Source organism: Opisthorchis viverrini, assembly GCF_000715545.1.
Source record: "Opisthorchis viverrini unplaced genomic scaffold opera_v5_350, whole genome shotgun sequence".
Classification (NCBI taxonomy): Eukaryota; Metazoa; Platyhelminthes; class Trematoda; order Opisthorchiida; family Opisthorchiidae; genus Opisthorchis; species Opisthorchis viverrini.
The window spans coordinates 5,483-18,604 of NW_008752010.1; the positions used below are offsets into that span (position 1 = coordinate 5,483).

Consider the following 13,122-nt stretch of genomic DNA (forward strand, 5'->3'; position numbering starts at 1 on the left):
CGTGGATGAGCTTAGCGTCTTCGAGGAACTGAAGTGGCAGTTATCTCGTCTGTTAAATGATTTGAGGGACTCGCATTTTCGCACAGACTTCCTTGAGCACAGCAGCTGGATTGGTGGGTTGATGTTAGTGACATCGACCAATACCTGGAAGGTTGTTCTGTTTTCTTGAACGGCTTGAACGATCAAAACTAAGGGATTCTTTTGGAAATTCTCGGTCTGGGTTTGTGTAAGTAGCCAAGTAACAATATCTCTATCTTGGCTGGGAAGGAGCCACAACCCTCTGCCTGGGTGCATTACCTTCGTCACGCTTGATGTGGTTCGTGATCCTTGGGTGCAGAAAGAAGGTGACTTAAACCCCAAAGAGCTGTCGGTAGGGATGGCCGGCTTCTTCTGATCCTACCAACTTCATCCTTCTATGGGACGGAGAGTTTTTTTCTCAAGACTAGTGACTGCATAACAATTCACCTACTTCTGAAATACTGTGTACCGGGCTAATTTCAAGGCACCGGAAGCGACTGTTATGAACTAGAAGGATCTCATCGAAAAGCCTCTAGGATGGTTCCCCAGCTGCAAGGAAAGCAATAAGTTGACAAAAGTTGAACCACAAAGGTATACATGTGATTTCAGGAGAAAACGCAAAGAACGGATTTTTAATACAAGGCAGGCTTAGGTCAGGCAATATGTGCACCCTGCGCATATTCCAGAGGAGCACAGCATAGTATAGGGATACAGAGGTTTTGGAGGAACACAGCGGTTGTATCATTGTCCATTTTGATAAATATGACACAGTTCACAGACGGACATCGTTCAAGATATAAATTGGAACGGACGTTAGGTCAACACCTGTGTCCATACTACACAGCCTGGAAAAGCGATTTGACGCCCTGTGAGACCTACTCCTGTATTCTCTCTCCCTCTCACTTGATATGAGGCAGCTCGAGACAGTGCTTATTTTGGACAAAGCTAAGGTGGAAAGACTAGCCCCTTCTCTCAGCTATCTGATAGCACAGCCAGAATCTCGGATCAGAAATTCCTTTATCGATTTTAGCTTCATGAGATAGCTCAGTTGTTAAGGCACGAACCTATCCACTTAAGGTGCATGACTCAAACCTAATTACCTCATCTCGGTTGCTTTTTTCTAGACTTGGGCAACCTGGCAGTATCTCATTCCTGGTTTTTCTTTCGGATGGCGTGGCATCCGGGCACCAAAGGAGTGTTATGGCTAAACGATTATGAATTTTTCATTATATGGCTTCAAACTGTTTCATGCTGCTAAATTCGAAAGAAAAGCAATGGATTTTTTAATTCCAACGAACAATTATAAACTTCCTACTCTCTGTAGCAAACTCTTACCCGTAAACTGTTAGACGATAATGTTTATAACAAAAATCTCTCTTTATAGTATTACAATTGCGACTCATACAACTACCCTAAGAAAATATTATCACTTTTCGATCGATCAACGTTGCTGAACTACATCCACGGTTGTACACGAATTCCATGGTTGTAGCGGCTACATTTTACAGGGAAACACTTGGTAAATTTGGGCAGAGATTAAGACTGTGGTAGGCGCTAATTTTTCTGCTGCACAATATTGTTTTGCATTGCCAAACGACGACAAGATGGCCTTCAGTGTTCAGGGAACCAGTGTGCTAACTTTAACCATAGCATCAACAGAGCTTTATTAGTCGCTAATTTTTCTGCTGCACAATATTGTTTCGCATTGGCAAACGGCGACAAGATGGCCTTCAGTGTTCAAGGAACCAGTGTGCTAACTTTAATCATAGCGTCAACAGAGCTTTATTAGCAAGTCAACCTAAGCCTGTGTGCCACGACGTCATGATCATCGTCAGTAACAGGGTCGGCAACAAAATCTTTCGAGTACATATCCTAATTAGGTTACACACGAGCAATTTTGCGCACCGTCTACAAACAAAATCCGAAAATAGGTGTCAACGAACGAGAGTGGTAAATATTCGCAACTCAACAACACTCATGGAGGTTGCAATATATGGCCAGTACCGCTAGGGGAACTCTGCAACAAACAAGTATCTCTCATCATGTTGCAAAGACAATTTAGGTTGTTGATGGTCGTTGGTGCAGATCTGAAGATATCGTTTCCAACAATGCGCATTCCATTTAACACATTCGGTTAGCTACTCAGTCGCTGTCAGTAGTTCATAACTCATTTACGTGATATTTTAGCAGCACTGACAACTGCGGAAATGTCCCAAAAGGTTAGGGAGAACCTCTCGTTCTGCTGATGTTGTCAGGGACATTTTAGCAGCATAATTAGGAGTTTTAAAAAAGGTGTGGAATCGATTGATTGATTGTGGAACGTTCAAGATGTAGTGTGAGACATTCATACCGGAGGGTACAGCAGACCGTAGTGGTTCCGCAACCTTACTTGTAGCCCTGAGCCGAAGATGAACCAAATATCCGGAATGCAGCATAGAATTATCCATTTACTTGCCAGTGTTGTATTCCATTAGCAGGGCGCTGCTGTTGGAGAGAACCAAACTTTGTATCAAAAACATGGAGTTTGGATGCAGGTGTTGTAAATTAACCTAAAAACCGAACATATTATGATGGCCAGAAAACCCAGCAGTCTGCTGAGCCTCAGGGAGGAATAACCAGAGTTAAAGATTAAAATGTACTTCGAGACAAACTGTTTAAGTAATTTATGTTACAATATCAATAGTCTACGGCAATCCTGTGGTTTTTTTGTAGGTGTGAATTTGTTGCATCCCTAAGCAAACGTTTTCTCCGACGAAACAGTACTTGTGTCAAGGTATAACCTAAACATAGAGGATGTAGTAAGGTATGTTGCATCTGGCGTAGGTAGAACCCGGATAGTTATCCTACAGAACACTGGCTTGGCGGGTGCAAATCGCCTACGCAGTTCTTAGCCAATTGGAGGCGAGCTGTGCAGATCGCGATCCGAATGAATGGTGACATGAAGTCGGGTGATGGGATTAAAATCAGTGGCAAACTGCTTAGCCGCTTCCTAGGATGTTCACCCAAAGCCTTTTTCGTAGGGCAGCTGATGCCTGTTTCAATGTGAGTCGTAAAGTGGTTTTCTAGTGAATACCTGTAGAAACGAATATTTCGTGGTCTAAAATTGATGGAGCATGCTGGGATGGAATTACTACATGAATCAGGTTTGAAAGTTCCGCAGTTTGTAATTGCACGCAACATGGAGGAAGTTGCACGGGGATATGACCTGATTGGTAAGTTTATTTTCGCTCTGGTTTTCATGCGTATCCCACTGAATAAACCTTTAATTCGTAAGCAAGTATCCAAGTTCAATTTGCGTCACATAGTATACTCGTCTGCCCTGTTTCTGATCAGCGTTTCACTCATATCGAATGGTTCGTACTGAGAATTAACGTGGTTTCTTTGCTACCAATCAGCCAACACGTTGAGACACTTCACAAACATTAAAAGAGGTGTAAAACCATCTGAGTAAGTGAAGGACCAATTCAAAATCAGACTTACCAAACTTTGGAGGGTGTAACATGAAGATGAACTAAACTAAAAGGGATAAATCCCTTGTCCTTTTAAGACGTATTGATCAAAGGTAGAATTATTATCTAGAGGAAATTCTCGAAGATTAATCAATCTACCAGAGCCCGAGACAGAGCTGGGTAACCAAACCCATTTCAAACTAGATAGCCTCAGGCTAGCAAATATGACTATATGTATGCAATCAGGACAGCAGCTAGTTGAATTGATGGCAAGTAACTTCAGTTATGAACCCCCCGAGACTATATGAATGCAGCCAGTTCGATGAATCTTAGCACAAGCTTCCCCCCACGGACAGCAACGTTTATGGAATAGCTCTAGAAGATAGCTTGCAACACTTTTTGGCGTCAAATTTACGGTGACATGTTGAAGAGGAAGGTCTCACAGGTTTTCCTAATGGGCTGAAAGTCGAGTGCACGGTAGCCCTGTGTATAACAGACAAGCAGTTTGTGTTTGTAATACTATTCGTATCGGTTCATCTGTCACCGCCAGGCCAGGCCTGTCATCAGGCCGCAGACGGGAAAGAGGTAGTTTGGGTCCAACCCTAGGCTTGCTTTTTTTCGCTCACACGCTACGGACTGTCACATGTCGTTTTAAAGATAAAGATAAACACCCAGATAACTTCTCCCTGAGACACGTTTCCGACTCACTGAACTTTTGACAACACTTCTTCACTTTAAAAGCCAGTGAGTGGGCTGTTTCTCGCATACGCAGCATCCGACATGTGACCCATAGGTCTGAACTAATCACCATAGAGCCCACAAAATCAGCGGAAGTTAGCTGTTTTTGCCGAAGCTTTCATGCCTCATCAGTGACAGTGCAAAGCCTAATTTCATAGTCATGCACTATTGGTTGCATTTGAATCACTGTCTCCTGTGATAGTAACCTAATTCAGAAATTCTATATTTATCACCTTTTTGGTGCAAACCTGTGAAATTTTCTGGCTGAGGGTTTTGTATGAAGACTTAAAAAGGTTATCCTTTATAATATCTTAGCGTTCAGAATTTCCTCTGCAGCTACCGGCTACACACAACTGTCACATACAAGCCCATATAGTCTTTAAAATACTTGATAACGGTGATCTCACCAACGAGCGGCTGACCGGCACTATGATCAACTCGCGTATTTCGTGAGATGCGCCCTGCAGGTACTCTTCAATATGGATGAAACAGATGCACAGTGCTTCTCGGATTTTCAGCCTAGATTGGCTCCACTTATAGGACGATATTTCAAGTAAGAGCCTTTTCACATCACCATCAATATATGACAATCGTTAGACAGCATGCTTCCAATTGTTACTAGTGTAACGGCTCGTCCTTCTGACGGAACTCGTGAGTAGTATCTGGTCAAGGTAGTTCAAAGCACGGTTCCTGTCCCTGGGGGAAGATTGATTCGGAAATTACTGAACAGCTTACTTATGCTTGTTCATTATTGTCACGTACTCACGTCTCAGGATGACGCTTAGGAGGCACAAATGTGGCTCTTACTTCCGTGTCAGATGGCTTTGTTCGGGCTTCTCATTAAACAGCTATCAGCACTTGAAGATGTTTTCCGTTTCAATGGTAGCAATTTATTACTATCATGGATACTCAAATGACAAAAGGTTTTGAAGCAAAGGAACGGTGCACTTTGCGCCGACGCTTTTTACTCTTCGGTACAGTTTTGCAATGGTAGGCTTACATCTTAAATAACGAGTACACAGTAGTCTTTGTGCTGAAGGAGACTAGTTTTAGGCAATTTCAGGAAATACTGCAGGGGTATGACCACTTCGTTCATCTCGTTAGGCCAGAAACTTTAGAAGCATCCCAAACATGGTAGTTGAATCAGTGACCCGAGACCTTTTGCCAGGCCTCTGGTTTAGAATTAGGTCGCTTTCCAATCAGAGAAACCAATTCAAAGAGGTCTATCTACATGTTGAATCCGCTATAAATACCCTCAGTTGAATAACAGCGAGTCCAACATGCGTGAATATTATTTGTAAATTGGTATAGTCATATTACTGGATTACTGCTAATATACGTTTAAGTTCCCTCCAAGTAACCGCCTGACCAAAGTTGCTGACCCATTACATCACAGACAGAAGCATAATTACTGGCATCATGTTGAGAATGGGTCTGAAATTCATCTCCGAATGCCTCCTTTATCCCCTCCTAACAGTGAAGAATTCAACCAACTCCGATGTTGTTATCAAGGCTCAAGTTCTTACCGGAGGACGTGGTAAGGGCAAATGGGAAACCGGACTTCAGGGAGGGGTGAAAATCGCACTCGAGTATGTCGGTTATACGTCCAAGCAACTGTCACACTTCTTATTCTACCGAAATATTCATGAAAACGTGGGATGTAATCTGCCTTTGTTTAGGGTGCTTTCTCTTAAATCTGGTAGCTGATCAGGCGGCCATTGCTCCGTTCATCACTCATTGCAGACTGTTCGTCGCCACCCAAGAAGACACAATCAGTGAACGCAGTGAGTGCTGCTACCCGATCAAATATCAGTGAATGCATCCGGACTAATAATAATATTCCAACAAACTCTTCTAAGGGTGTCAGGTAGTTATTTCTGTCAACCCTACCTACCTAACCTACATACTGAACACTGTAGGCCAGCCTACGTTTCCTCTAGCCAAATACGGTTGTCACTCACGAACTAAACGTCTTCTGAACATTCAGCATTCGAGAACAAAGCCAAGTTTGAGACAAAGTGGAACGAAGCCTGCCGATCACAGCAACACATGAATATTTCGGGTTCTCATCCTGCTTGTCTCAGCTAAAGAGAGGAATAATGCCACAGAATATTTCCGTCCAATTAAACCAGTTTTGTATGTGTTTCCACACAGTTCAAAAAATCCCTTTTTATCATAAGTGACCAAGTTATTGCGGTAGAAACACGTAAACACATGTCTATTTTGCGCACCGTATGGATCAATTCGGTTCATTTCTGCGACGATGCAGTCAATATTTTGGGAGACGCCATACCTTTTTTGCCCAGACATCTGAAACGAGGACATAGCTAACGTGACATGTGCCGGTGCAGTTTGTCTGATTTTGTGCGCTTGGGTGTTTGGGAATGTGTACTTGCGCGCTCGCCAAATAAGAATAGTACATCGCCATTCTGTCCATAATTCACGCCTCGAATGTTTTGGATTTTTGTCAGTATTCTGACAATTCTGAAGCTAAAAACTGTTCCATGAATCTTAAATTTCAAACACTTTTGTTCTCGAATATGTGTGGTAACCTTCTAATGCTCATCGCCTTTACGTCAGTTGACAGACCAAAAACCGAAAGACTGTGGAATTCCCCAACAAGTTGGCAGAGGAAATGATATCGTTTGGACCTCAGGAAACGATTCTGCCTAGTTACGTCTATCAGAATACACTTCTCTGTTTGCAGTTGACCCGAACACAAATAAACTGATGATATGTAAGACAGTAGTCAAAAGAGAGGCAGATTTTGTCTGCTTGACCAGCACTGGGTTACCTGGTTTCAACTGTACAGGTTTCGGAACCTCCCCAGGAGTTAAAACACTACACTGCCATTTTGTTGCCAACTCCTAGATGATGTCCATCGTAGTTTACTCCACGGTCGAGTTTACTCTTTTGCTAGCGGTACATCAAGGCCCTTCAGGCTCAGGTTGTGTGAGCACGGCAAACCAATCAATTGTTCGCACAAATGTGGACTAGTCGTGCTATCGGTAAGTTAACTATGCGGGGAAAACAGTTGATTGTACACATTAAATTAAGGTGGAAACGCTGTCAGTAAAACATAAGCAGTTAGTATACCATAAGCTATCCGTCTGAGTGGCCAGCAGCCGTGGCTCGTATTAACATTGCATGAGCAAGTCCAGCGCGGAAACGTCGGTGCATTGAACAATTTCACCACTGCTTAACCAAGTTTCATCGTACTGATTCAGTGCACAACGTCCGTTCCCCGACCTCCACGCGACAAAACTCCAGCTGGTCCATGTTTTTGAGGCGAACAAGAAGAGTCCCAATGGAGTTCTACGTCAGTACAAAGCATGGAGTCGTCAGAGGTGGAAATATGCCTCAAAACATGGCAAGAGGGACCTGATGACTGAAACGTATACACCTTTCCGAGTTATCCGCACATCCTTCTCTCAGTTCTCCTCGTTAGTGACACTGAGTTCAAATTTAGAAAACAACAGCGTCTGAGATGTAGGGACATCAGCTGAATACGTATAATAAACCGCACTTTGGCAGGAAAGTTTCGCCCAAGTGTTTGATGTATACGTCGATTTAGATGGTCTGCAGCTAAATCCTCTTTGAAGGCTATACTAAAGAAAACAGATTTCCCTTCGGTTGTGACCGGTTAGATTATCTTGATTGTAATAGCCATATTTTATTAAACGGCTCTGTTCGAGTAATGACCCTACAAGTGTAGTTTTTGAAGTAAATTTTTCCGTCAGTAAGACGAAGGACTCAATCACTTTTATATTTCAGTAGGATAGTTGTTCCATCCAGGTTAGTTCCTGGTAAACCAAGTGCTTAAATAAGCCGTCAGGTGCCTTAAACATATATGCACCTGAGAACTGGAATAGAACTGAAGTCTTCTGTTCGACATGTTGTTATAAAAAATACGTGTCACGCGATTCAGTGTTTGAGCAACACGACGAAGTAACACAAACCGCTTTGGCAGAAAACCGGATCAAGGAGGTCTATTACTAGCTCACTGGCAGCTCGAAAGCCCGATACCGACTATGTAACAGAGTCTGGCGTTGCACCGGTATCAGTTCCAAGTCAGTGCGGAAGCAATAGTTGTTTGTTCACTCATCCCGGGCTTGCGCACCCAGAGAGCGATCGTAGGTGTCTTGTATTTCCATGTCTTTCAGTGCGGAAGCAATAGTTGTTTGTTCACGCATCCCGGGCTTGCGCACCCAGAAAGCGATCGTAGGTGTCCTGTATTTCTATGTCTTGTCCTCTTGACTGCTCGTCACTTGGGCCAATGAATAGCGACACTAAAGGTTTCCACACTTTTAATCCGCTTTGTCTTTCTTCTACACGTTTGCGCCGTTCGCTCTTTGTTTTACAAAAATTCTGTCCGTGTTGCCCGGAGGAGATTATGAAATTAATAGCGCTCGTCAACTCGTGTTCTAAATGTAAGACACTGTATCATCAGTAACTTCAACACTCTAAAGAAAGATTCCCTAGTGCAGCTAACGATCAGTTTTCAGGGCTGTAGATTCATCAACTTAGTTATCAGCTTTGCATTGACTTACTCCAAAACTGTGGCCCAATGTGAGCAGTTCAGTCGTAGGTAGTTGCGATTGTAGAATTCACGTCCATATCGCTCCTGTGAACAGTACTTCTCTTGTTGGTGCAGTTATTTGGCGAATCCAGGCCAATGGAAGGGAACACTGAACTTGGTTTTATTAGAAGTTATCGGCAGTGCACATCCCGAGTCATGCTAGGGTATGAACTGTGAACGTGTGAGATGTGAGGCGAGCGTGCGACCACTAGTGCACCAGCTGGATGCATGGATTGTCACTGTGAGATGTGAGGCGAGCGTGCGACCACTACTGCACCAGCTGGATGCATGTGAGCAGAGGAACGTGCTCACGCTTGGGTGATGTGATTACTTTGATACCTCGACTGACGGTCCAATAACTAACCTGCTTGAGTCGATCGACTGGACAGTTATCGAACCGGTATGCGCGCTTGTATCATGTGTGCTGCACGTCCCTATGACAACCAGCAATAACCTGATGGGTTACATATTGACCAACAGGACCATTTGAACGTATACGAGGTGGTCGAAAGAGCCAGATTACTTTCCTGCGAGTTCTCCGTATTCAAACAAAACACCCCAGTCATGCGTGCATGCCTGTGTAATTAACTACGTGGATTTTTTTGTTGATTCCATAACGAAGTCTGATACCAATCCGTTCTTCGGGCTCAAAGCAAATGATTGAGTTTGTCATATATAGCTCCTACCTGACTTCTAAATAGAGCCTATTTTATGGTGACATGATACTTTTGTTTACTACGGGCGGATGTGTCGGAAAAATATCGCTGCTGAAGAAGGGTCTTTCAAGACTACAGGAATTTCATAAACACACATGAAGTTCTACAGATTTCCATTTCAAAAGGATTGGCCACAACGAGGAAAGAATAGCCCAGAGGAACCACCGTACAATTGTTCGATATACCTTTTTCTCTGACTCACTAATGGTCCTCGAGTTTGATCGTTGTTGGAACGCTTTTCATATCACCGGTGTGTACCTCATAGTTGATGGGATGAATTTTGAAATTGAAGAGTTGACGATCGTTGGTCCGTTCGCTGAGCTAGAGAAGTTGGTCACAAACCTTTCGTCAGCAACCTAGGTGACATCATCAGTGGGGCTTAGTGAAGAGGATAGTGTCAGGGATTGTGCGATGAGTGGTGGCGCGCATGTGTGCACAACCAACTGCTACGCCTGCTTCACCAAGGTATACTGAAGATTTCACCTCGACTAGTGATGAAACGCTGGCAAACAGCTTGCTTAGCTCTGGTCATCTGTTTGTTTTGGTTTCAGTGTTTCGTTTACTGTCACCATCATCATCAAGGACAGCAATCATCAGTATTGAAACTGATGCTTCCCTACCGTAATCCGTTTGTCAAGCTGAAACTAACTTGTTCACAACTGGTATTCAAAATACTTAATTGCAGAGTTGAATTTACTACTTCGCTATCATTTGTTTCGTTGCAATGGTCAGTAAATGTGTCTTTTGTGTCACTGTTCTTCGGATGTCAGAGAAAAATAAGGTTTTATGATATTGCGTGGGTGGTTGAAAACAATGTGTAGTGATATAGTTTCATAAGGCATGTTTTCACAAGGTTGCTGGACGCTCTTAGAGAGCGAATGATCGGTTTCGACCTTCCAGTTTGAGTTCATCAGGTGGGCACAACCCCTGAGGTTTCGTCGACCTTATGTTCTGCTTGATCTCGAATGAGACCGATTTCGACAAATATACTTATTTGCATACCAATTTGGTTTTCATGCGTGGCCCACCTGAATCCCAGCTGAAAGACTGGTTACTGATATTCTTCTTCATCTGCATTTGTTGAACCAGGCCGCTTCATGTTTCATCTGGTGCAATTTTCGAGACATAGCAGTATATTTTCATAAAGACAGTATAATAAACGATAGATTCAGCTGGGTTTTAGGTCAGCCTCCCATTGAATGCCAGGCTGGTATGCAAATTGATCCATATGTCGGATTGTACAGTGGTTTTACTCGGTCATAACGGCGAAATTCACTTAATCCTGAAAACCAACCCAGCAAGCGCTTCCTTGTTCGTAGGAAACAAGTGGGTGTAGTAGGATCGGTCGCTGTGGGTAACAGTTCCCACCACTTACCGCCACATGGACACCAACCACAGTTACGGCCACACTAGAAAAAACGTTTCTTCAAATTATTTATGTATGTGAGGGGTGAGGAAAGACTTCGGGCGGCTTGAAACCGATCTCAAACCATTTATAAAACATCTGAACTACTATCAATCCTAATTTGTAATTTAAAATGAGATTAAACGCTCGCTTGCTGAGCGATTTTGGTGGTCTTCGTTCAGCACATTCACTTAAAGTATATCATAAATGAGAGTTTTAGTTGAAACTCAGCATTCATTATATTAAATTGCACCGATGGACTTCTGCTCGAAAACCGTAACACCACATGTTGGAGCTGGGCTGATGTCCGAACGCCTCAATGTCTGAAGGATTGGACAGTCATAGATACGCTCAAATGACAACCCATAATTCAAAAAATCATGCAAGGACGAAAAAGCGTTAGCCCATGATTTGGCTCACGGCGGTCATTCGGACCGGGTTTCCTACATGGGCGGCTAGTGTGAGTCAGTCCGTCTGCTCCATAAAACGGTGGCTTGAGAAGATTACGAGTAACACCGTCTGCTTAGCGCGCCGGAATATCCAAGATGGTCAAGCAGATTATCTGAGGATTCATCAATGAAATAAAAACAAAAGAGAATATAATGAGATATGAGAGAATGCAATCAAACATAATTAACTACAATATAATTAGCGTGTAATGCAAAGTGCAATCAAACCAATTTGGTTCTAACAGCAGACTCAACCGAATCCCAGCTGAATTTCTCCGCTGGGTTGTTCTTTAGCCATCCTATAAGTTCTTATAAGTTCGGACAAGGACACATACTGCGATATCTTGAATATCTTACCAAATGAAAAGGAGGCGGCCTTCGTGCAGAACATTCAGGTGAAGAATATCACAAACCAGAGGCTCATTGTGGTTTCAGTTAAATCTCGCATTAAAACCAAATTAGTTTGCAAATGTATTTCGCGGAATTAGCTGTTTTTTTTAGGGAATTTTGTAATAAAACCCAAATCCTTCGAATAGCACCAAGAGTTCTAATAGCGTTTTCATGTCAATAACCCTTGTCCATCGTCAGTGGTCCATGGGCCCATATAAGACAACATCAACACGTCAGGAACTGTGACCCCAAAGCTGCAGCCAGTGAACTGTTCGATACTTGAGTATTACTCAATGTTTTGCCTCCAGTGATCCAGTTTTTATGAAGATTACTTCATGTAAGAGAAAGTAATCTATGTTTGAAACACTGTGAAACACTGTACAGCTGTTTCATTTTTATTGGGATTCGGCAACAGTGCGCAACTCACGAAAATCTGGAGGGAGAGGTTCGAAGCCACTACAAGTGCCCTGGATTCCACGATCGAAGGATGCGTGGCGCGGCATCCCAAGTGTGAGCTGGTCACACTGCTGTGCAGCAACTCGTGGCCTAACGGTCAAGTGACCAAGCTAGTAGCCGGGAGATCACGGCTGTAGTATAAGTAGTGGCCTACCAAATAAACTACCACCAGTAGGAACAGTTTAAACCTTGGCTCGGTGGGCTCGTTGAGGTTGCCGACACGGAAGTTTGAGTGACGTGTAGGTTCGACAATCCCAAATATCAAAAAGAATAATTGGTTTTGAGATTCTACGGTACTATTTCCACAAACCTCAATTCATGCCCGTAGCGTTAACAAGTGCACAATTCTGTCATTGACCGGAATAATGCTGTGTCAACGTCCGCGCGCCAAAAAAACGGTAAGCGAAACGTTGGCCCAATAGTGTGGGTTGCGGTTGCTCCTTTCGACAACAGTTTCGTGGGGGTGCGATCACGCAGGTCTCATAAGAAAACAAGTCAAGACAGGCTCAGAAAGTCGTAAACGAACGCGCATGGATGAGCAGGTCAGCGGCGCATGTTCCCACAAACATGTTAATGCATAAGTGTCGGAAGGGGTGGCCTTTGCGGCAAGGTGACTGGCGGGTACAGATAAGCGAAACGAGTGGAGCGTCAAAAGTACATAAGGGAGTAAGCAAATGAGTGAGGGAATTATCATGAGGTGAATGAAGTCAGCTGCAATAGGACTTCTCTAGTGATTTGAAAAGTAAAATTCCTAAGCTTACCACTTGAAGGAACAGCAAGAAGATTGCTTCGAATTCTGAGTCAGAGCTATATGAAGTCGTCTACGAAATGCCTGTGGAATGGATGGTATTGGGCACCGTGTCGTCAACTGGATGACCTGAACGCATTTACCAGAGATGGTTATTTTGCGGGTGCATTCAAC

The 13,122-nt window shown here is 43.4% G+C and overlaps 1 protein-coding gene across 1 annotated transcript in view; it reads left to right on the top strand.

Moving 5' to 3' along the window:
• Positions 1 to 3,100: 3,100 nt before the first annotated feature.
• The window catches only part of T265_10291 (hypothetical protein), a gene marked incomplete at both ends in the record, with an annotated part of 38,455 nt that continues 28,433 nt past the window's right edge, over positions 3,101 to 13,122 (top strand). Inside the window, 2 exons of the mRNA XM_009176617.1 lie at positions 3,101 to 3,230; positions 5,683 to 5,794. Coding sequence (XP_009174881.1) covers positions 3,125 to 3,230; positions 5,683 to 5,794 — 218 coding nt within the window. The remainder of the gene's footprint in view (positions 3,231 to 5,682; positions 5,795 to 13,122) is intronic.